The following is a 25,862-nucleotide window of genomic DNA, read 5'->3' as shown; positions in this document are numbered from 1 at the left end:
ATAATAAATACTACATTAATAAAGAAATAATAAAGAAATGTTTAATAATTAATTAATAATAAATACATTTATTAGAGTTGCTTTTGATTATTAAACTTTTATGAAAATGGACTGTGGAATATTAGTGGAAAACACTAATTTGGAAAAAAAAAAACATTTATTTTATTTATTTATTTATTTTTTGTTAAACGTTTAATAAACTGTTAAATTGTGTAAGTTTCATGATTTCAATTAGACATGCTTTTTGATTAATATTTAAAATGGTAAAAAAACGGAATCCAGAAAAATTAAAAAGGAAAAAACAGAATTTGTTTTTTGTTGGGGGAAAATAAATCAGATTTCACAGAGCCCTAAAATAAATGGAAAGTGAAAAATAATACATGATAATAATTGAATGTGCAGTGTACTTGTGTATGCATGTTTCTTTGTTTTTGTTTTTGCTTAATTTAATACATTTTTGCACGGCTTCACAAGACACAACACAACACAAAATACTACTTTATGAGACTCTATAAATTATTTTTCAGGTTCTTTTTGTTCTTTTTGGAGCTTGATTGTCTACTTTTATTGTATTAAAATGTTCCACAAAGATCTCAATAAAATCATACCGGTTTAAGTTAAGGCTCACCAAGGCTGCATTTATTATTTAAACAAAAACACATTAAAATCAGTAATATTGTGGAATATTTTGGCAATTTAAACTGATTTAAAATTTTTTAAACAAATTTGTGACACAAAGCTGAATTTTTAGCATCATTACTTCATGTCTTCAATGATTTTTTTTTTTTTTAATTAAAGTTAAAAAACAGCATTTATTTGAAATAGATTTGTAACATTATAAATGTCTTTATTGTTACTATTGGACAATGTAATGCATCCTTACCGAGTAAAAGTTTTAATTTCTTTAAAAAAATAAATCATACTGACCCCAAACGTAAAGTTAAAATCAAAGTAAGTTCACTAATGAGTGTAGATTATGAAAACAGACTGTGTTCAGACCTCTAGCACCTTCCATGCCAATCGCTCTGCGAACATCTCTATAGTAGTCAAGAAGCAAATGGCCTTTCATTGTCCGTTTAAAGCCCCTGTATGGGTATCAAGAAATTTGCCAGTAGCAGCTTCCCAGCAGGCAAAATACAGTCATTGGATAGAAACAAGACTCAGTGCCACAGTTTTTTTTTTTTTCTTCTTCTCACAAACAAACGCGCACAATCACTGCTGTCTACAGATGGTGAGACTCTGTGCCATGACATCTGCTCTAATAAAGCCCATTTTAAAAGCATTTCTCCTCTAAAGGCTGAAAAGAATCACCCAGCAGACATCATTTGTTTATTCAGCTACGGGACCGCATGTGGCGCACGTACTCGAGTCTCGACACATGTTCAGATCAGGGGAGCGTAATCAAGCCTTTGGTTTCGTTTGGGGTGTTTTTTGTTCAAATGAATGTGAAAATCCATTGCTGATGATTTTTATGCAAGTCTCTGTGGGACTGGACATTGTTTTATCTATTGCAAATTGATTGGGTTGTGTAGAGTTGGTGTTATTTTGGAGGCAAATGAGTGAAGTAAGGGATTTGTGATGTTGTGAAAAGTCATTTCTGAGTAGGAGAAAGTTAAAGTGTTTTATATGTTCACTGAGGCCGTAACGTAATATTGACTGTAAAGTGTCTCCTTCCCAGGTCAAGGAGAAGAAAGTCGAAACTCTGTTAGAGGATTCCGAAATGCAGCAGAAGTTAAATAGTTATTTTTTTTTAGAAGAACAAGAAGAGAGAGAATGACAGGGAGGGAGAGCGACAGAAAGACGTGGATTCATTTGGCCCCTGGCTGAAACTGTGCTGTCCTCCAGTCTCCCAGCACCTGCCTAGAGATGGATCTGGCAGAGCATGACAACAGACAACAATCAGGCCAGTTACACTGCATTAATCCAGATCTCAGCAAGTTTGTTTGCTGCCGATCGCTTTGTGGGTCTCTAGCTCAAGTTGTACCCCACAATCAAAGGGAAAAAAATAATTTTCATGTTAATATACAATTTTTTTTTTCATTTTTCATTGTGACATCATCCCAAATCCCATCCCAAATTCACATTAAATTCCATAACATGAAAACTCATGTTTTGAATACAAAAAGTAGTACAATGGTGTATACTTTCAATTTAATACTAATAAATAATAAATAATAAATTTTATATATATATACACATATATATATATATATATATATATATATATATATATATATATATATATATAGTTTATCATAATATTTTTCTTTCATAATATATATATATATTTGTTATTTTTGTAATTTCAGAATTTTTTGATTTAAAGTTGTAAATAGCATTTATGTGAAATAGATTATATAGACATTATAAATGTCTTTACTGTCACTTTTGAACAAAGTAATGTGTCCTTACTGAATAAAAATATAATTTTTTTTTGTTTGTTTTTGTTTTTTCTAATAAAAAATACAATATTATATATATATATATATATATATATATATAAATTATCACCTAAATTTCACCTGATAGTAAAATGCATTAACAAAAATGTTTTAGTTTTTTTGTTTATTTTTTTCTGAATAAATACATTTATTTATTTATTTAGAAAACATAAACAAAAAACAAAAATATATTTTTGTTAATGCATTTTATTATATATATATATAGAAAACAAAAAAATAAAAATATATTTTTGCACTCATTACTAAATATGCACTTTATTATCAGTTGAAATTTAAATGTTAATGTAATTATTTTGTTATTATATATTGCGTATATGTTTAGAAATACTAATTTGGATATTTATTATTTATGACAATATATAAAACATTGTTTTATTTGTTTAAACAGCTTTTTTCATTATTATGCATATATGTATTTTTATTATTTCATTACAGTATGTTATGCACAAATGGTGTGGTAATTCTCAAAAACAATTTCACAATGCAAAATCTTTTGTGTTCTTAAGAATTGTCTTTTTATTTTTGGAGAATATAATTTCTTACTTTTATTATTATTTTTATTGACAGTTTTTGTGAGTTCACCATTGTGTTAAGAAACAATTAGCCTTGGTAAAGTTATGTAACGATCTCTTACAATAACCAGTGTTGGAGTTTTAGCCATCCTAAGACTTTTCATTGTTGGTTGTTTATTTCTTTTAGTATAATTTTTTTTTTAAAATTGAATCATTTTTGTTGCATTTATGATTAGTAATCTTGAAATAGAGCAGAATATGAAATGTTTCTTCTAAACAATGACAGGGTTCCCACACGTCCTGATAAACCTGAAAAATTGATGACTAATTTTCCAGTCCTAGAAAACACATGGAAAATGACACAAACTGGAAAATGTCCTGGAAAATTATTATTTAAAAAAAAAGGAAGTGTATTCTTCTTTAAAGTTGATTCATTTTTGTTATACAAGATGTTGTGTTTAAAGTGATTGAAATATGTCAACTTGATGCAAGTTAACTTGAGTTTAATGTGTCATTCTAATAAAATCATTCGTTGGTTTACTTTATGATATGTGCATATACATTTACCTACATCAGCGTCTGACATCTCATATGGCTGTAGTCTGACATTCGGCTTTATAAGAAATCATACCGTCACGTCTCCCCCTTACTTGGGCTCCTTTGCATTTTCTTAACCAGTTCCAGAGCTTCTCGTCATGTCCGTAATAATTTAAAAGAAACATAAGATCTTTTTTCCCAACCCGCAGACATTTCCCACCCTGTTCCCAGTGAATCATGACAGCAAATATAGCGGCTTACAAGGCAGCAGCGTCTATGTTTGTGCTCATCCGTTATCCGTGCCCATACCTATGGATTTCCTCCCTGAGGGCAGTAGAAAAGTAACTCTTTCTGTTAATTCTCAAAGCTGTCCTTACAGACTTTAGTTGCGTCAAAATGACTTCCAGATGCGGCGCGCAGGGAAACCCCTTGATCGAACCGCGATATTTACGTGTGCAGAAATGCAAATACACAGTTTACGTGCCGATTGTGCTGACTAAGCATTGTTTCACAGATGAACGTTTGGGGTTTGTGTTTTAAAGTCTTGCTGAAAGCACCAAAGATGCATTTCTGTTGCTTGAGTTACTTAGTTGAATAAAATGTGGTTTTCAAGAGTCAAATGAGATAGAGTGAATCAGCTGCTTCCATTTTAGTGTTTACATGTTAAAAAAGATGACAAACTTCAGGCCTCTCAGGGTTTATTTGGTACCAACACACCATATAAAAGCTCTTTGGTCTCTCTAAGTGCAAGAAAAGACCAAATACAAACTTTTCCTATTTGGCTTTTTGTATTTCTGAGGAAGAATCATCATCTGTTTGCAAGCTTGAGCTGTTTATTACTTTAAAGGAGTAGTTCATCCAAAAATGAAAATTTGGGCCACCCAAGATGTAAATTTGCTTCTTCATCCGAACAGATTTGGAGAAATGTAGCATTATATCACTTGCTCACCAATGGATCCTTTGCAGTGAATGGGTGCCGTCAGAATGAGAGTCTAAACAGCTGATTAAAAACATCAAAATAATCCACACCACTCCAGTCCATCAATTAACATCTGTGTAGATTTTTCTCCTGATTCAGACAAGACAAATTTAACACTTAAAAAAGCAACATTATGGATAGAGGACTCGCATTTTAGCCAGAAGCACTGATTTTAAGTTAACAGCGACATTAACGATGGATTTGTTTCTTGCAAACATGCAACCTTTCATTTTAGAAGGCATTAACTGATGGACTGGAGTGGTGTGGATTACTTGTGGATTAATGTGATGTTTTTATCAGCTTTCATTCTGACGGCACCCATTCACTACAGAGGATCCATTGGTGAGCAAGTGACGTAATGCTACATTTCTCCAAATCTGATGAAGAAACAAGCTCATCTACATCTTGGATGACCTGAGGGTGAGTCAAATTTCAGAAAAGGTCATTTTTGGGATGAACTGTACCTTTAAATAGCTAACTAAAGATCTTTCACATGAACCAAATTCTGAAGCAAGATTCTAACATCAACCAGGCTGTGATTTGTTCTCAATAAAGTGCGCTTTTTCGTAAACACAGATAATTATGCTAATAAATGAATTTATTAGAAGCGGCAGAATGTGGCAGCTGTTTCTGAAGTGTTTTTTAAAGACTTCCGTTTGTTCCTAGTGTACTTCGCCTAACACTTGCTATTTAATTGCAAGTCTTGGAAGCAGGTATTTGAGTCTTAAACTGCACTTCTGGCAGGATGAGCCCTCAGATGCGACTTAATCTGTTACACAGTATAAGGCCTTGTTGCTTGTACATTGGGGTCCAAAAGTCCGATTCCTCAAGCTGAAATGCTTCTGGGTTGCATTTATGATTAGTAATCTTGAAAAAGAGCAAAATCTGAAGTGTATTCTTCTTTAGCCAAGCTCAAAACAAATAATGCTAGTAAGCAGAAATTGTTCGAATTGATATAAATCGTAACTGGCCAGATTCTGCTCCGAACGCACAATTAGCAATCGGCTCTTTTGTTTTATTTCAGCCAATCTCTGTTCTGGTGCTGCTTTAACTACTGTAACCAGGGAAATTCTGTATCACTGTTGTCCCATTAGCACCACCTGCTGTCAGAAAGTGAATTTGTGCTTTCAGTCTGTTTTTGTTTCCTGCAAATATTTTTTATGCAGCATAGTTTCACAAAGATAAAGTTCAACCATTCTGTTTTAGCTTCAGATTTTGAAATTACATCAGAAACTGGTCATGTATGTAGAATCTTTCTTTGGATTGTAGGGCTGGATGATATGAAATTTATATCATAAAATATTTCTTAATTTCAATATGGTATAATTGTGATATCAATATGAACAACATTTTAAATGTCAAGTCACCTTTATTTATATACCGCTTTTAACAATACAGAATTGTGACAAAGTGGCTATACAGTATGAAATAGGAAATAGTGCATCAATAATGCAAAAGGGCAACAGTAAACACTCAATTTTCAGTTAAAGGCAGTTCATCATTGAATTCAATGACGTCATCATTCAGCTCAGTTCAGTTCAAATATTATACGATATCATTTGAAAATTAGGTGTTCCCAACTAAGCAAGCCAGAGGCGACAGCGGCAAGGAACCAGAACTCCATCGGTGACAGAATGGAGAAAAAAACTTTGGGAAAAAACAGGCTCAGTCAGGGGGCCAGTTTTCCTCTGGCTCATCTGGTTCCTGTGGTCTTGTGTCGACGGCCGTCTGGGTGACGAAGTCTTCACTGGGGATCCGTCTCTGGGGTTCATCTAGTTGACGTGGTCTCTGCTGACATTCAGGGCTGTAGAAGTTGTATCTAGGTGCTGATCCACTGTCTGGGCTGGGTACAGAATGGATCCGGAGGACTGCAGTGACCATCTGATCTGGATACGGACTGGATCTGGTGGTTAAGGTGACCTCGGAATAAGAAAGAAACAATCTAATATTAGCGTAGATGCCAATCTTATTTTCTTTTCTTTTCCATTCCTCTCTACTACATCGGGTGTTATGGGAAGTGTTCCCAGTTCCGGTTGACCTAATTAATGCAGCCTAACAATCCTTTAATGGATTTAAATTATAGAAATATGTTAGAGTGTTACGTGTAAGCCAGGTTAAAGAGATAGGTCTTTAATCTAGATTTAAATTGAAGGAGTATGTCAGCGTCCCAAACAGTGTTAGGTAGATTGTTCCAGAGTTTGGGCACTTAATAAGAAAATGATCTGCCGCCCGTGGTTGATTTTGATATTCTAGATATTATCAAATTGCCAGAGTTTTGAGAACGCAGCGGACGTGAGGGACTATAAAGTGATTAAGAGCTCGCTCAGGTACTGAGGAGCTAAACCATTTGTAAGCAATTAGCAAGGTTTTAAAATCTATACGATGTTTAATAGGGAGCCAGTGCAGTGTTGACAGAACTGGGCTAATATGGTCATACTTTCTGGTTCTAGTAAGAACTCTAACTTCTGCATTTTGGACCAGCTGGAGTTTATTAAGCATGCAGAACAACCACCCAATTAAGCATTACAATAATCTAATGCTAGAGATGTGGCTTTCAAAGGAAAGATTGCTATCAAATAGCACACCTAAGTTCCTAAATGATGACGAAGAACTGACAGAACAGCCATCAAGAATTAGACAGTGTTTTACGTTATTACACGCAGAGGTTTTAGGTTCAATAATAATTAGCACCTCTTTTTTTTTTAATTTAGCAGTAAGAAATTACTCGTCATCCAGTTTTTTTTTTTTTTTATCTCAACTACACAGTCAGTTAGTATTTTAAATTGGTATGTTTCGCCGGGCCACAAAGAAATAATATAAAAAATAATACGTCATTTACTCCCGACATCTGAGCCGCTGAAGATGCAGTGGATTACGTTTGTTTGTGAAGGGAATGCGCCTCCCGATCTACATAAATATGTCTGTTTGCGCAAATCATTCGTGATCCAGCTTCACCTACATCAGAAGTGAGTATAAGGTGGTTTTTTATGAATCTCTGCAATCACCTTTCCTAATAACGTGCTAGTTAGCAAGTTTCACGGCTAAACACGCTAAATGCGGCTAAAGTAAACAATCTCTCCGAGCAGCTCATCACTCCACAGAGAGATGAGAGGGGCGGGACGAGCAGAGCTCATTTGCATTTAAAGGACAATCCCCTCAGAATGGGATGATTTTTGCAGAGCTGATTTTGATAAGGTTACACAACCATTGGGAATTTTTAACCAAAGTATATTATAGACTTTTCATTAAGACCCTAAAAAATCATATCAGCTTGTGGAAAATGGGCATCCGATGACCCCTTTAAGAGAAACTGAACAAATCGGACTTTGCTTGTAAAAAATCTGAATCAGCCATGAAAAATCAAGATTGGTGCATCACTACTGACTTTTGACAGTTTGAACAAATCTTCTATCTAATGTTCAATTTTAAGAGAAGTATTTCAGTAATTCAGTAACTTGTTAACAAATGATTTTGATTATGGGCAAAAGTAGGCTATTAGTACTTCTGTATCATGTCAATACTGTAATTTTAAAGACGTAACAATAACAGCCTTTCTGCAGTACTGGTTGTACCAAGTACAGACTCAATTCATACTTGCTGATAGGCGGCTGCTTTCAAACACTTCTGTGAATATTTATATCACTTTCTGTGAGCAGTGACTATAATTACTCTCCTTAATGTCGTTCCAAACCTGTAAAACCTTCGTTCATCTTCAGGACACAAATTAAGGTATTTTTGATGATATCCAAGAGCTTTGACCCTGCATAGACGGCAACACAACTGACACGTTCAAAGCCCTGAAAGTAGTAAAGACATTTAATTAGTGTTCTGAAGATGAACGAAGTCTTACAGGTTTGGAACGACATGAGGGTGAATAATTAAAGACAGAAATTTCATTTTTGGATGAACTATCACTTTAAATCTTCATTGGTTTATTATATCCTTTTTTTTTTTGTTTTTTCAATTTTTCCATGTGGTTTCAGGCTTTTTGACTCCTCTGTATATGTGGCAACATTACAGTGTTGTGAATCTTTGTGATGTGAAATATGGCACTGTCGTCAATTTTATACTCAACAGCATTCATCTTGTTTAACATTTTGTCAGTGTTCGTTTTTTCCCCCCTTAACATTTAAAAATTTCCTGCTGAGCAAGTGAGCCTCGTTGCAGTTGAATATTTCATTTTTATTTTTCCTGATTGTTATTATGGTGGTATTTTATAGAGCAGCTCTTACTTTTTCACCAGGAATCCTAAAGGGTTTCTGCAATCTCCTCAGCATGATCTGCTAAAACGGCATGTTACTCACCTGAGTCCTGTAGCCGCATTATGAGGGGCACTGCTGGCTGCAAACCTGTTTCTAATAAGGAAGAGTTTGTTTCCAGTGCTGGGCTCCTTAAGAGTGTGTGAATGCTTTACGTGGACGCTGTTAACTTTTAATGAACTCCATTTCCCCAACAGTGAGGCTTATTAAAGCCTATGAATATGATTCTTGGTGCATTATATATATGTATTTATAGATAGAGTTAGAGTTATTCATAGTTTTCTGATTTGTTTATATATTTATTTATTTAATATGTATTATTATTGTATATTAGATTTCAGTAATTATTAGTTTTGTATTTTAGTTATGTATTTTGTGCATTATATTAGTGTCAAACATTGCTGATAGATAGATAGATAGATAGATAGATAGATAGATAGATAGATAGATAGATAGATAGATAGATAGATAGATACATAGATAGATAGATAGATAGATACATAGATAGATACATAGATAGATGATAGATAGATAGATGTGTCTGTGTTAGGAATCAAATTCATAGTTTTCTGATTTGTTTATTCATATATTTATTTATTTATTTATTTATTTATTTAATATGTATTATTATTGTATATTATATTTCAATAGTTATTAGTTATTTATTTTAGATATTTATGTATTTTGTGCATTATATTGGCATCATAAACATTGCTGATAGATAGAGAGATAGATAGAGAGATATTTTCTATGTACCTATTTATTTTATTATATTATGAACTATAATGATTATTATAATGATTTATTATATATTTAATGTAATTTATAATATTTTTATTATTATATATTATTGTATATATATATTATTTTTATATATTTGTGTGTATTTATTATAATATGACCATATTATATAATTTTTATTATATATATATATATATATGTGTGTGTGTGTGTGTGTGTGTGTGTGTGTGTGTACTTGTTTTTGCTACATAGTGGGGACCAAATGTCCCCACAAGGATAGTAAAACCTGAAATTTTTGACATTGTGGGGACCGGCCTGTGGTCCCCACAATGTTAAAAAATTATTATAAATAGTAAATGATGTTTATCTGAAAGTGTAACGATGCAAACATGTTTTCTGTGAGGGCTAGGTTTAGGGTTAGGGTTGGGTTAGGGGATAGACAATATTGTTTGGTCAGTATAAAAACTATAGAAGTCTATGGAAAGTCCCCACAATTCACAAAAACAAACATGTGTGTGTGTGTGTGTGTGTGCGTGTGTGTGTGTGGCAATAGCCAAAAATACATTGTATGGGCCAAAATTATTAATTTTTGTTTTTTATGCCAAAAATTATTAGGATATTAAGATCATGTACCAAGAAGATATTTTATAAAATTCCTACTGTAAATATATCAAAACTTAATTTTTGATTAGTAATATGCATTGCTAAGAACTTCATTTGGACAACTTTAAAGGTGATTTTCTCAATATTTAGATTTTTTTGCACCCTCAGATTCCAGATTTTCGAATAGTTGTATCTCGGCCAAATATTGTCCTATCATATCAAACCATACATCAATGGAAAGCTTATTTAGCTTATTTAATCGACCAGTTGACCTGATGACTGGTTTTGTGGTCCGTGATCACATATATACTTTTTCATTTTCATTTTCTAGCATCTCTAAAGTGGTTTGGAATTGAAGGTGTTGGATTTTGGGTGTGACGCTTTCAGTTCAGTTGCTAGTCTCCATCCAGACGAGCATTAGTCAAACTTTTCCATGTGAGCCGTTTCTGTTTCAAGAAATCATTTATCAACACAAACCAATTCAAGCTTTTCCTCTAAAACTAGAGCCAATTTTACCAGCAGGATTGTTAGTTCCTTCTGAATGTTGATCCAGTGAACCCATAGCTTGAGGAAGAAAAAGATCTCCAAAGAAAGATTTAGTTCAACTAAAGAACTCTATATACCAAAAAATATGGTTTGCTTAAGATCTATCTATCTATATATATATATATGTGTATATATGTATATATGTATGTATGTATGCGATGTAATCCAAGATCCAACTTACTTTCACTTACGTGTGTGTATGTTCAATTCCAGCCGTGTTGTCCATATGTTTTCTGGTACGCCACCGGACAAGCTTTGCTTAAAAGGCTACATGATCCCCGGCACATCCTGAAATTAACAGGCTTACGGGACCATAAATCTCATTTATTTTCCCTGTGACCTGATTTCTTCAAGCTCTTTGAAAATCTCTCCGTAGCCCTTATAGACACGATCCTGTGGGAATTCCTGCAGTTTAACCTTTCTTTTCTTGTTTTAATGCTGAGGAAGCACTTCTGACATGCTAATTTTATCACAATGTAGTAACAAAAGTCATTTTTGACTTACTTCTGACTTCAGGGCATTCATGTCAGATTATTAATATTTCCAGCAGGATGTACATCACTGTCAGATTCACCTTGAAAGTGACCATTTATTAGCATGCAGTAAATGTGTGACGTTAAAAACACATGGCATGTGCCTGATTATAAACTCCTGACAGAAGCAGGGCGAACTGTACAGCGGTTAGTCTTGACCCTGTTTTAAGGGGATCGGGTTTGCCTGGGTCACTGTAATCAGGCAGCAGTCAGACTTTACTTCAGTGTCACGACTTATGCTAGCTCCTGCTATGTATTTAACCTTCACCTTCTGCTGACGGTTGTTCCTTCACTTTGTAATTTTAGAGAGAAGCCGACAGAGGAGGCCAGAGCCGAGACCAGCAAAACGTCAAACATCCAACCGAAACCAGCAAGCGCTGCTGCGAACCTTGATCCAGACGACTTGTTCGATGATATATGACCCTCTTATGGGCCTAATGAGCACCATTCATAATAAGCATGACTTTTGTACTATTTTTAAATTGTAGGAGTAATAAAATTGTACTTTTAAAAAAAAGTATTTTTATAGTAAAGATGAATTGGCTCTATACTAAACAGTGAGAGGTTTAACAAAACACTACTTTTTTAATGACAAGTGAAACAAAATTATGAATTAGTCCATTTTTAACTCTGTAAGGTGTGAAGAAATATAATAAATGTGAATAAAGATGTGTTTTTCCTCATTCCACAAGTAGTGATCTTTCTTTCTTTGCATTTTTATTGTTTACCATTTTGTTATGGACATCTTTGCTGGGAGAAAAAGAAAAAATAATCATCTTGAACCACCCTAAGATGATCTTTTGGTCTTGGTCTGGTCTCCCATCTTTTCTGGCCAGACCGTCTTAAACCGTCTAAGACTGCCAAATCCACTGCCAAGTGAACTCTTTGAACCAGTAAGCAACCTCCTAGAACTAGGGAAGATAGCAGCTTCTGGTAACCAATGACAAAGCCCTGTCATCAAGACAGGTAAGCACCACTCACGTTCTTTATAACATGTAAAAAATCAATTATTATTTACCTTATTTTTTAGTGCAGAAGTAAGCTGTTTTCTGTGAATGTGCGAGACTTCTGTTTCATTAGCCACGATAGGGAGATAACAAGAAGAATGGTGTAATAAACGATAAAATTGTTTGTACTACAACTCTGTGTGTTTATAATTAAGACAACGCATTAAAATAATAATACCAGTTTGCAATTTCAAGCAGCAAAATGACCTGTTTTGTACAGATAAAACTAGCTGGACGCATTAGAAACCGGTCAGGGTTGCCAGGTTTTCACAACAGAACCCGCCTCATTACTACTCAAAACTAGCCCAGTCACGTTTAGAGGGGTGTTCCGCGGGGTAAAATACACGCTTTTTGGCGGGGTTCTCCTGGTAAAACATGCATTCCAGGGTATAATTATCACGTATTTGGAGTCGCTTTAACCCGTGGAAACGGTATTAAAGTAGCCCATTTCCAGGGGAAAACCGCGGATTTGGCAACACTGCCGGAAGATGTTATTACCTCATATTATTGAGAAACTACATATTTTGATATTTGTACTTAAAGATTGATTTGTTATTGGAATGTACAAGTAACTGTAATAAAAGATGTTTAAATTGATTAACAAAATCGTTGAACATACGTGACCGCATCCCTGGTGAAAACACCAGCATATGCTGGTAGGTATGTTTTGATGCTGGTTTAAGCTGGTCCTTTGCTGGTTTTTGCTGGTCATGTTGCTGGTCAAGGACCAGCATGAACCAGCAAAGGACCAGGTTAAACCAGCATCAAAACATACCTACCAGCATATGCTGTTTTTTTCACCAGGGATATACGATGGAAAACATATAAACATACAATTTTCTTTACAGTAAAAGCGAACATTGCATTTATTGTATAATGTATTGAACAATAACTCTATGCTTTTTTTCCCCATCAAAGAATCCTGGAAAAAAAGTGCATCATGGTTGTGACCAAAACATTAAGCCGCCCAACTGTTTTCAACATTAATAATAATAATAATAATTTTGATTTTTTGATAATAAATGTTTCTAGAGCAGCAAATCAGCATATTAGAATGATTTCTGAAAGATCATGTGACACTGAAGACTTGAGTAATGATGCTGAAAATTCAACTTTGCATCAGTGAAATACCTATATTTTAAACTATATTTAAATAGAAAACGATTCTTTTACATTAGAATAAAATTTCACTGTTTTTATTGTATTTTCGATCAAATAAAGCAGACTTGGTGAGCACTGTTTAAAACAGCATTATGAATTTCAACCTTATGCCTTGATTTAGATTTTTAACCTCACACATTGCAACGGCTAAATCTAATGAATGATGCAGGTTATTTTTAGAGGAGGTAACGGTGCTGTCTCTCCCCCGTGTGGAAAGCACAGGCAAGCTCTTATAAGTGGATTTGGGCAGTTCACATCGGTTCACAAGAGTAATTTATCACTTTCACACCCCTTAATAACCCAGTAACTTCATCAGCACCTTCTGTCTGATTATCAGTGCTCCGTCAGACCGCGCAATAAGATACAGATGCGCTTTTACGCACAACTCCGCGTAATACAGAGAGCTGCTTTATGGCCAAGACTGCGAATGGCAAGTGCATATAATCTATAAAATTAATGGTGATTTTATTAGTACAGTTAAATCGAAAAGTGTAACTTATTTTAGCTCGAGCAGTTGGACACTGAATGGGATTTTGCGCGGAATTTTTCCAAGATTGTGCGGAGCGCATTCATAATAAAGTTAGTAAGAGAAACTAATTTGTTTTTAATTACTTACAACCCAACCTAAATGTTTAAACTAGTTGCTGAGTGATTCAAGGTCCAGTCTGCACCAACTCGAAGAGCACCGAACATCCCTCTTCAACAGGATGGATCAGATTCGTTTTGGGTGGGCACTTTCTGCCCCTCCTCTGGAAACTGACGAAATCATGGGTGGACATGGAATTTGAACTTGCTGCCGGCTCATGTCTCCAGTCTTTTCGTGGGCACCAGAGGAAGAAAGAGCACTGAAGTCTACTGCTCGCATTTGGAGCATCAGAGATATTTGCACTTTTTTGTGAAGGATTGAATTTGGAGAATCAGGAATAGCCAAGATTGCCCACAGAAAAAAGTAAGTTATATTATATTATATTATATTATATTAGGCTATGTCATAATGAAGTAATGAATATTGACTATTATTTCACATTAATAAGTTATTTGCTGTTAATGTCCACTGCATCTCAATTTGACCATGCTTTTGATATTAGAGCACATTTGCCTCAGTGCATCTCTTTGTTTCTCATTTGATTGTGTTGTCAGAGCTTGTCTGTCACCTTGAAGCTTTGTTTGCGGTTGGCATCTTTTCAGTGGAGATCCACTTATCATTATCTCGTCATTATCATTGTAATGCCAGCTCTGCTTTAATGCTGATAACTAAGAATGTGAGCTTTGGATTAATTTCAGATAAGCTTTTGGATTTCGTTTGGTCTGGTGTGATTGATCTGTCTTTATTAGCGGGCGGGCTGGAGATTTTCACGGCGATATTAATTGTTGGAAAGCGATGCGGGAAGGTGCTTTATATATCGCTCTCTAGTGTTTGATAGTGTGTAGTATAAAGGGCGTGTGTGACTGTCACCAGAGCTGTCACAAATGATCTTTGTGTTTCCGAAAAATGAGTAGGTAAAGTAGGACTGTCCAGTGTATTAAGATGGAACGTGTACATCCTTTTTAGCCACTAATTATGAATGAAGCTTTCATAAACACGCTCTCTATCTGATGGCAAAGCCATATATTGAAGTGATAAAGGGAGACAGGAAAGCAAACAGACAGTGGGTGTCTAAAGACCCAGTTGGACCTGGAACAAAGACATGGACGGACATTAAACACAAGCAGTTTGACAACCAACCCACGTTTAGGAGTAAACTGTGCTAATGCAAAACGAACTAAACTCACAAATGAATAGCTTTTACAAAACGCTTTTATTTAATTATTTCTTTCCAGAACTGAGATGTTATTGGACGTGAAGCACATCCTCTGGCTGGTCTGTGTCTGCAGCGCTGCTGTAACCAAAGATGGTGAGTTTTTGAGTGTTTTAAGGCGTTTTTTCTTTCTTTGTTCTCATTAAAATGATGAGCAACGTTCGTTTGCATTTATTTAGACTGTCCAAACCTTTTAAACAGGTCAAATCTAGGGGTGCATGGGTGTTAATATTCAGTTTTCCTTTTCACGTAATGAACAATATTGATACATGGAAGATATTCAAATTATCGCCAATAATCACTTGTATGTAATGGCCAATAAGAGTTAAATAGCAAATATTACAATTTTAAACTATTTTTCATTTTAAATGACACAAGTGAGCACAGCTAGGCAGCACATGACAATGTATGATATTAAAAATATTAATATTATTTACATTTGCATTTATGCATTTAATGCTTTTATGCTTTTAATATGCAAGTATAGTGTATTGAGTACTAAAAATATTCATACAAATTCGTAAATATTATAATTAAATATGCACTAATTTAAAATAGTCTTTGAGATTTGTTAAAGCATAGACTTATCAAAGTTATTAAAATACTTGTGTTTTACAGATTGATATTGAGTAAGTGCTACATGATGATAAGTAACTGAACTTAATTAGGAGAAATTAGCATTTACAATATTTAAAATCAAATAAAATAATGATTAAAAAAACTAATATCGGCAAGTAACCGATATGATACCGATATATCAAGCATTAATCATTGTAAACCAACTTCCCAATGCTCAGCACTTCCTGTGTATCATGTGCTAAATGACCACTTCCTGTCTGCTACAGTGTTATTTTAGTTTCGCTGATGTACTATTATAGTTTTTCTTAATATTTTGAATCATAATTAGAATAGTAGAATATTAAAATAATTTTATGTTTAGTTAACATTTTAGTAACTTTTTTCTTTTTTTAAATATGTCTATAATTTTCATTCAGTTTTAGGGTTAGTCTTAGTTATTTTAGTAGTTAAAATTATTTTATTTAAGCTAGTTTTCATTTTTTAACATTTTTCTTTAGTTTGTTTTATATTATAAGTTTTATATATTATTTTTGTTCATGTTTATTTAAATTCAGATAATTACTATTTATTTATTTATTTAATGGTTTTAGTGATAACCCTGGTTTGCTGTAAGCAACTACATACACTATCAGTCAAAAGTTTTTGGACAGTAAGATTTATATATATATATATATATATATATATATATATATATTATTATTATTATTATTATTATTATTATTATTATTATTATTTATTTATTTATTTATTTATTTTTTTTTTTTTTTTAATGAAGCCTCTTTTGCTCACTTGCATTTATTTGATCCAAAATCAGTAAAACTTTTAAATATTTTTACTATTAAAAATAGCTGTTTTCTGTTATTATGTTGAAAACAGCTGAGTAGATTTTTTTCCAGGTTTCTTTGATGAATAGAAAGTTCAGAAGAACAGCATTTATCTGAAAATAGAAATAATCTTTTGAAACATTATAAATCATCACTTTTGATCAATTTAAAGCATCTTTGCTAAATAAAAGTATTAATTTATATATATATATATATATACATACATACATATACAGGTGCATCTCAATAAATTAGAATGTCATGGAAAAGTTCATTTATTTCAGTAATTCAACTCAAATTGTGAAACTTCTGTATTAAATAAATTCAATGCACACAGTGAATTGTTGGCCTGTTGGAAAGTATGTTCATTTACTGTATATGTACTCAATACTTTGTAGGGGCTCCTTTTTCTTTAATTACTGCCTCAGTTTGGCATGGCATGGAGGTGATCAGTCTGTGGCACTGCTGAGATGCTATGGAAGCCCAGGTTTCTTTGACAGTGGCCTTCAGCTCATCTGCGTTTTTTGGTCTCTTGTTTCTCATTTTCCTCTTGACAATACCCCATAGATTCTCTATGGGGTTCAGGTCTGGTGAGTTTGCTGGCCAGTCAAGCACACCAACACCATGGTCATTTAACCAACTTTTGGTGCTTTAGCAGTGCGGGCAGGTGCCAAATCCTGCTGGAAAATGAAATCAGCATCTTTAAAAAGCTGGTCAGCAGAAGGAAGCATGAAGTGCTCTAAAACTTCTGGGTAAACGGGTGCAGCGACTTCAAAAAACACAGTGGACCAACACCAGCAGATGACATTGCACTCCAAATCATCACAGACTGTGGAAACTTAACACTGGACTTCAAGCAACTTGGGCTATGAGCTTCTTCACCCCTCCTCCAGACTCTAGGACCTTGGTTTCCAAATGAAATACAAAACTTGCTCTCATCTGAAAAGAGGACTTTGGACCACTGGGTCAGGTAAGACGCCTCTGACGTTGTCTGTGGTTCAGAAGTGGCTTAACAAGAAGAATACAACAACTGTAACCAAATTCCTTGACACGTCTGTGTGTGGTGGCTCTTGATGCCTTGACCCCAGCCTCAGTCCATTCCTTGTGAAGTTCACCCAAATTGTTGAATGGATTTTGCTTGACAAGCCTCTCAAGGCTGCAGTTCTCTCGGTTGGTTGTGCATCTTTTTCTTCCACACTTTTTCCTTCCACTCAACTTTCTGTTAACATGCTTGGATACAGCACTCTGTGAACAGCCAGCTTCTTTGGCAATGAATGTTTGTGGCTTACCCTCCTTGTGAAGGGTGTCAATGATTATCTTCTGGACAACTGTCAGATCAGCAGTCTTCCCCATGATTGTGTAGCCTAGTGAACCAAACTGAGAGACCATTTTGAAGGCTCAGGAAGCCTTTCCAGGTGTTTTGAGTTGATTGACTGATTGGCATGTCACCATATTCTAATTTGTTGAGAATTAGTGGGTTTTGTTAAATGTGAGCCAAAATCATTACAATTAAAAGAACCAAAGACTTAAACTACATCAGTCTGTGTGCACTGAATTTATTTAATACACGAGTTTCTGAATTACTGAAATAAATGAACTTTTCCACAACATTCTAATTTATTGAGATGCACCTGTAATATATTCAAAGCTTCCATCAGATGATATGCTGTGTCTCCTCATGGGATCCTCTCCTCCATCTGCTTCTTGTTTGCAGACTCTCCTCGTAGGATGAGGGTGGAGAGGAGTTCTCCGGTGCAAGGCACGCTGGCGGAGCAGGTGGTGCTGCCCTGCCATTTCTCCATCCTCCCACCTCTTACCGGCAGCTCCAGCACCACCACCACTGCGGCCACGGCCTCCAGCGCCCACCCGGATCATCTCCGCATCAAGTGGACTAAACTCGTGGGCGAAGAGGAAATCATAGTGATCGTGACCCAGAACGGGTTCCTCAAGATCGGGCCAGAGTTTAAAGGCAGAGTATCGGTTCCCAGCCACTCTGAGGACGAGGGCGACGCGTCTCTGACCATAGAAAGGCTCAGGGCCAGTGATGCGGGCTCTTACCGCTGCGAGGTCATGCACGGGATCGAAGACACTCAAGAGTCCGTCTCCCTGCATGTCAGTGGTCAGTCATTTTCTATTCATATTATGAAAATAATATGTGTTCCTGGTGGAATTGTGGTTATATGGTCGCTAATGACTTTTCTCCAACTGCCAGTCAATTTTGTTACAGAACGGCTACTTTCAGGATCTGAGCTTCATCTGAGATTTAAAAAAGGCTATAAAATAGAATGTAAAAAATAATCATATTATTGGTTAAATGTATAAATATGGTGTACTGAATACTAAAAATAGCATAATTAATATGAAATTTTGAAAAATTATTAAAATATTAGAATTATTCATTAATGTGAAATATTCATTTTAATATTTTCTAAAGATTAAATTTGTTATTTTATATATTTATGTAATTATATTTTTTAGATTTATAGATATTATTAAATTATTAGTTTAAAAAAACTAAACAACCAAGGTAATGTAAATGTAAAAATAGGGTAAATGACCATTTAATATTTAATTAAAATATTCTAATTAAATATTCACTAATATTAATATTATTTCAACGTTTTATTGTTAAGTGAGCCCACTTTCTGTGATTCAGTTAAGTCTGGAAATATATATTATTAATATATAATTAAATATTAATTAATATATTTTTAAATATTTTAATTAAATATTAATTCATGTTAATATTATTTTAAGATTTTAGCTTTAAGTGAGGCAAATTTTCCTAGATTTCCCCCCATATTTCATCTGGAAATACATCATGTTATGAAATAAATATTAATATTAAAATATTTATTAAAGTGAAATTGTTTGTATTATTTATTAAATATTACATGTACATTTAATCATTTAGCAGACACTTTTATGCAAGATGACTTACAAATATTTATATATTAATATTATTTTATAATGCAAATTATATTGATAATTTTAGATATATAACATTATATGTTTCGACTTATAAGTGTTATTAAATTATTTTGCTTTTTATTTATTAAATGTATGAATATAGTGTACTGAGTACAAAAATATTATAATTCATATAAAATATTATAAATTATAATTAATTCATATGACATACTAATTTTGATATTTCCTAACGATTAGAAGACATTATATTTTTATGTATTAAATGTGTGAATATAGTGCACTGAGTACTACAAATATTATAATTAATATATATATATATATATATATATATATATATGTATATGTATATGTATATGTATATGTATATATATAATATAAATTTATATATTAGATTATATAATATATAAAAATTAGGTGTTTAATATGATAATATATAATATTATATATATATATATATATATATATATATATATATATATAAATTTATATATTAAAATTATATATTATATTATATATAAATATTATGTTTAATATTATAATATATAATATTATACTATTTACATAGTAATATTATATATTGTATTATATATAAACATGATAATATTAAAAAAAATAAAAATAAATATGCACATTAATAATTAAATATTAATTTATATTAAATATTCATTTTAATATTAGCAAATTATTACATTTATCATTGTAGATATATAAAACTATATTTTTTAGATTTATCTGTGTTATTAAATAATTTCTGTTTTTAAAGATTAGACTGCAGTGATGAAGTTAAATATAGGTGAGATGAGCATGCAAAATCATTTTTTTTTCTGGTTCTCATAATATATACCATATATGTTTTCGCATGTTTCAGGTTGTCACGTTGCGAAGTACAATGGTTTTTCTTTAACTTCCTTCAGCAGAGTTCCCATTGGCAAACACAGTCAGCAATGGCTCTCAGATGTGCTGCGCTTTTTTACTCTCGTAAGCACATGTGATGATGTAATTAGTCATCGCTAGCCAAAATGGAACAGCGTTTCTGTCAGGAGACAAGGGGGGAAAGATTATTTTGCTTTAGAGTCTGGAAAAATCACTTTCAGAGTCTGGATTTCCCTCGAATCTTGACAAAGCCTTATTGTATTTCTAAGGAATAGAAAGAAGAACATTTTCAATACAAGAAAATGTTCAAGCGATTTTTGGGGTTCCTTGAATAACTGTATTATGAACGAATGTCTGAAAAATCATTCAAGAAACCGTTTTCTTGCAAGGCAGTGCCGTACATTGCCATACATTGTAAACATATTAAACCTGAAACATTTAGAAGAAGTGAATGAAACTCTGTTAAAGATCTTGACAAACAACATTGTATTTGTTTACGGCATTGTGATGTGCAGTTAAACATGAGCACATCTGGCTCAGGTGAGACGGTGCTGTTGGAGTGTTTGTAGGCCCGTAGAGAGCCGTGTGCCTTCCTGCCAAATACACTCAATGCCCTCTTTTGGGCCCCGGGCAGCGCTGATTGCCACTCAAGGGTAGCGCCTACCCAAAAAACACACTGCCATCCCTTTGAGGAAAGAGCATTCAGAACCTGGCCGTTCTGCCAGCGGTTCTGCTAATGTACGCAAAAAAAACTAGAAAAGCCCATAAAAGGACAAATAACAGAGACAGACTGCATGGTCTGTTCTGAGCCTTATTAGTAATGTTTGCTAAAGCAGCCATCACTAGTTCTGTTGCTCATAAGTGATGCAGTATTACATTCAACATGTAACTCAGCATATTTGAGCTACCAGGAACTAGAATTTGTGTTTTATTGTTAATATATATATATATATATATGTATATATGTATTATACATTTATTTTATTTTTAGTTATTTTGATATCTGTGACAGTTTGCACAGTAAAACCCTCTTGGAAATGTTTTATTACATTTTATTTAATGTTATTTTATGTGCATGCTTTATCCTATTTGGAAAAGTTGCATTCATAAGTTTTTTTATTGTTAAATTTATTTGTCATTTTATTTTTAGTCCTAATTTAAAAAAAATAAAATAAAAATAAAAGTGTGTGTGAGTGTATAATATATATATATATATATATATATATATATAATTGTATTTTATTTTATTTGCATGTTTTATCCTATTTGGGAAAGTTGCATCCATTTTTTTTTTTTTTTTTTTAATTGTTAGATTTATTTGTCATTTTATTTTTAGTCCTAATATTTTATTAATCAATCATTATATATTTATTTTATTCTTAGTTTTTATATCTTTTAGACAGTTTGCATAGTAAAACAATTATTATTTAATTTAATTTATTTTAATTTGATTTAATTTAATTACATTTTATTTTATTTTTCCTTCTTGTTTCATTTTATCTTTTTTTTACTTTATTTTATTTTATTTTATTTGCATGCTTTATCCTTTTTGTAGAAGCTGCATCTATATATATATATATATATATATATATATACTATTGTTAAATGTATTTGTCTTTTGTTCGTCAGATATTAAATTATGTTTTTATTTTATTCATAAGGTTTTTTGTTTGTTTGTTTTTGTTTAGTGTTTTAGACCATTTGCACAGTAAAACCCTCTTGGAAATTATTTTATTTTATTTGTCAATAATTATATATTTACTTTATTCTTATTTTTTATTTTTATATCTTTTAGACAGTTTGCACAGTAAAACCCTCATAATTTATTTTATTGTTAAATGTTTTGTCATTTATTTGTCAATAATTACATATTTATTTTATTCTTAGTGTTTTTTTTATCTTTTAGCCAGTTTGCACAGTAAAACCCTCTTGGAAATATTTATTTTATTTGCATTCTTTATCCTTTTTCGAAAAGTTGCACCCATAAATTATTATTTTTTTATTCATTCACATGCAGATGGATGTGTTTGCCCATTGCATTGCATTATACACTGTTTTTGTTTTGTTTTTTTCTTTCATTTTAAATCATCTGCCATAGTATTTTAAAGATATTTTTTCTAGTTTGAAATATTTCAACTTTTAAAATCTCATGTTTGAGATCAGCCTGTTTTTGGGCACTCACATAAAATATAAAAATCTACTTTGAAAGGGGCTGTTATATCAGATAATTGGCATGTGCAAGTTCAGAGTAGCATTTAACAGTTAAAACAGTTCAAATAAGTGCATAAGGAGTGGAGCGATAAGGTCAGCTTTGATGCTGTGTAATGATGCGAGAGCAATTACTATTCAGATCGTGTTCAGTATTTGACACGACAGGTTCTTAAATAGCTGAACAATACAATGATTCTTCATTTTTGCCAGACAACAGCTTGTTGTTGTGGCTGAAACCTCCAGCGTTCAGTACAAAAGCGGCCCTCTTTGAATCTAAAGATTCCTCCCAAAAGCAGCCCATTTGATCACATTTATTGATAGATGGTGATTTGCTGCTCAAGAAACATTTATTATTATCAGCATTGAAAAACCATCAAAACTCCTATATAAGATTTGATCAAATCAGTCTATTGGTGTTTATCTTTGTGTGTTTTTCCTCACAGGTGTTGTGTTTCATTACCGCGCCAGCAGCAGTCGCTACACTTTAGATTTCGAGCACGCCAAGCAGGCCTGTATCGATGTGGACGCGACCATCGCCACCCCTGAGCAGCTTTATTCAGCCTACGAGGATGGATTTGACCAGTGTGACGCCGGATGGCTGGCCGACCAAACCGTCAGGTGATTTCTTCAGCTCCAGACTCAAATCTATGAAGTCTTTGAATTTGAATCTTACTGATATGAGTTGTTCTCCACAGGTACCCCATAACAAGGCCACGTGAAGGTTGCCATGGCGATATGATACTGAAACCGGGAGTCAGATCATACGGATTCAGAAATTCTTCCGAAATGTATGACGTGTACTGCTATGTAGGCAAACTGCAGGGTAAGTTTAGAAATCAGCGGGTTGCTCCTCACTTGAAACGCACGAGAGACTCACGCTGCGTTCACGTCGTGTCAAAATTACTGTAATTATGAGATGACAGTTTGGAAAGTCTGCTCTGAGCTGTTCACATCCTCAGTTAGAAATTACTTGTTTCTATGGCAACGTTGAAATAGTTCTTTTTTTGAATTGCAGTAATGGGAATTTGGAGGGAAAATGTCTCTTTGCGAAAAAAATCTTAATGGTCTACAGAAATTACATTTATTATTTATTGATTTATTTTTTGTTTAAAAAAACAATTAAAATAGATCAAATAAAATATAAAATCAATCAATCAATCGTTTTTTGGCTTTGTTGGTGAGTGGTAATTTATTATATTCTCTTGAAAAAGTCTGTCTTCATTTTAAAAAAAAGTCTCACTGAAACAGTTACGAAATTATAATCTAAAATTATATTTTCAAAAAGAAAAATATAACAAATTTAAGAAATATTACTACAGTGATTAAATACTATTTATTTTATTTTATTTTATTTTATTTTATTTTATAAAATCTTTCTCCTTTTTGTAGAAGTTGCATCCATATTTTTTATTGTTAAATCTATTTGTAATTTATTTGTCAATAATTATATATTTATTTTATTCTTAGTTTTTATTTATTTATTTGTTTGTTTGTTTTACATCTTTTAGACAGTTTGGACCGTAAAACCTAAAATCTAAAAAATAAAAAAATGTAATAATAATAAAATCTTTTAGTTAAATATCATTTTTATCAAGAAATAATTATTTAATCAAATTTTCACAATATATGTTTTTTCATTACAGTAATGAGACTTTAGAGGGAAAATTTCTCAGTGTAAAAAAAAAATATTAAAATTTTATATTATTAAATTAAATATTACATTTATTAATAATAAATTATTATTATATTATTATAATAATAATAATAATTATTATTATTATATTACATTTATTAATAGATGTATTTATTATTTTTTTTATTAATTTTTTTTTTAAAGGTATGTCTTCATTTAAAAAACAACAAAACAAAACAAAACAAAAATCCTAAAACCTATTGGGTGAATCTCATGGAAATAGTAATGAAAGTATTGTATAAAGTTTAAATGCTTTAAATATAATGTATTTTCAAAAAGAAAAATATAAAATAAATTCTAAAATATAAAAACAAATATAACAAATAAAACTATAATTAAGACATTTACCGGATATTTAAATTATATAATTATATAAAATATACTTCTTTTTTTTTTCTTCTTTTTTTTGTCATTACAGTAATGAGAATTTGGACAGGAAATCCAAATATACTACAAATCTACAAACTATGTAAATCATTTATATAGTGTTAGGACTAAAAATAAAAATACATTTAACAATAAAAAGAAGAATTATGGATGCAACCTTTCCAAAAAGGATAAAGCATGCAAATAAAATGAATGAAATAAAATAAAATAAAATAAAATAAAATAAAATAAAATAAAATAAAATAAAATAAAATAAAATAAAATGTTTGTTTAAAAACTATTTTTAAAATTATTTTTTGTGCAATGGACAAATGGTGATGTGTTGTTGTGTGTGATCTCAGGTGAGGTGTTTTTCGCTGATGCTGATGCTAAGGTGACTCTAGATGAGGCCAGGGAGGCGTGCGAGAAAAAGGATGCTGTTTTAGCATCTCCAGGTCACCTGCATGCAGCCTGGAGGAACGGCTTGGACCGCTGCGACTTCGGCTGGTTGTCTGACGGCAGCGCCCGCTACCCCATCGCTGTACCCAGAATGCAGTGCGGCAGAGGACAGCTGGGTGTGAGGACTATGTACCGCTTCAACAACCAGACGGGATTTCCTTTACCGAGCGAGAAGCTGGGAGCTTTCTGTTTCAAAGGTATGTCTTCATGAAATGTTTATGACAAAGACGCAAAAAAACAAATCCTTAAAACTGGTTGAATCTCACAGAAACTTCACAATCCAGGGAAAAAAATGAAAAAAATTATTGATTCATATTTATGACTATTACTAACAAATTTTGTTATTATGTACATATATTATATATACTGTATGCATATGTTTCTCTCTATATATAGGGAAGAATAATTGTTTTACACACACACACACACACACGTGTACGTGATAGATTGTTTGTTTATAAACATAATCTTAATAATAAATAAGAATTATTTATTTATTTATTTATATTTTATTACAATAATAAATATTATTATTTATTATTCGTATGTATTATATTAATAATATCATAAATGAGTATAATAAATTATTGCACATTTCACAAACAATTCATGTTGACCAAAGGCCTTTCCATAGTAAAAACAAACAAATATCCAAATATTTTAATAAATAAATGAATAAATTGAAGAAAATGAAGAAAAAATTATATTAAATCTTAAAACCTGTTCCAAATGTATTAAATATTTATGTTTAAACAAACAAGCAAGCAAGCAAACAAACAAATAAATA

General features: G+C 32.4%; 2 protein-coding genes across 5 annotated transcripts in view; both read left to right on the top strand.

Moving 5' to 3' along the window:
* Positions 1–11,855, top strand: part of xrcc4 (X-ray repair complementing defective repair in Chinese hamster cells 4) — a 47,681-nt gene extending 35,826 nt beyond the window's left edge. Inside the window, exon 8 of one of the 3 annotated variants that reach the window (XM_051121438.1) lies at positions 11,479–11,855. In XM_051121438.1, the coding sequence (XP_050977395.1) occupies positions 11,479–11,593 (115 nt within the window). In that variant the 3' untranslated portion in view covers positions 11,594–11,855. Of the gene's footprint in view, positions 1–1,678; positions 2,146–11,478 lie in introns of those variants that run through there. The other 2 variants (XM_051121439.1, XM_051121440.1) reach the window with 2 other exon arrangements.
* A 2,135-nt stretch (positions 11,856–13,990) lies between these two features.
* Positions 13,991–25,862, top strand: part of vcanb (versican b) — a 33,288-nt gene continuing 21,416 nt past the window's right edge. Inside the window, exons 1-6 of one of the 2 annotated variants that reach the window (XM_051120495.1) lie at positions 13,991–14,289; positions 15,162–15,235; positions 18,257–18,661; positions 23,001–23,175; positions 23,253–23,380; positions 24,979–25,272. In XM_051120495.1, the coding sequence (XP_050976452.1) occupies positions 15,169–15,235; positions 18,257–18,661; positions 23,001–23,175; positions 23,253–23,380; positions 24,979–25,272 (1,069 nt within the window). In that variant the 5' untranslated portion in view covers positions 13,991–14,289; positions 15,162–15,168. The remainder of the gene's footprint in view (positions 14,290–15,161; positions 15,236–18,256; positions 18,662–23,000; positions 23,176–23,252; positions 23,381–24,978; positions 25,273–25,862) is intronic. The other variant, XM_051120496.1, reaches the window with a different exon arrangement.

Source organism: Labeo rohita, chromosome 10, assembly GCF_022985175.1.
Source record: "Labeo rohita strain BAU-BD-2019 chromosome 10, IGBB_LRoh.1.0, whole genome shotgun sequence".
Classification (NCBI taxonomy): Eukaryota; Metazoa; Chordata; class Actinopteri; order Cypriniformes; family Cyprinidae; genus Labeo; species Labeo rohita.
Note: the sequence above shows the minus strand (reverse complement) of the source record. Positions and strands in the feature narration are given on the sequence as shown.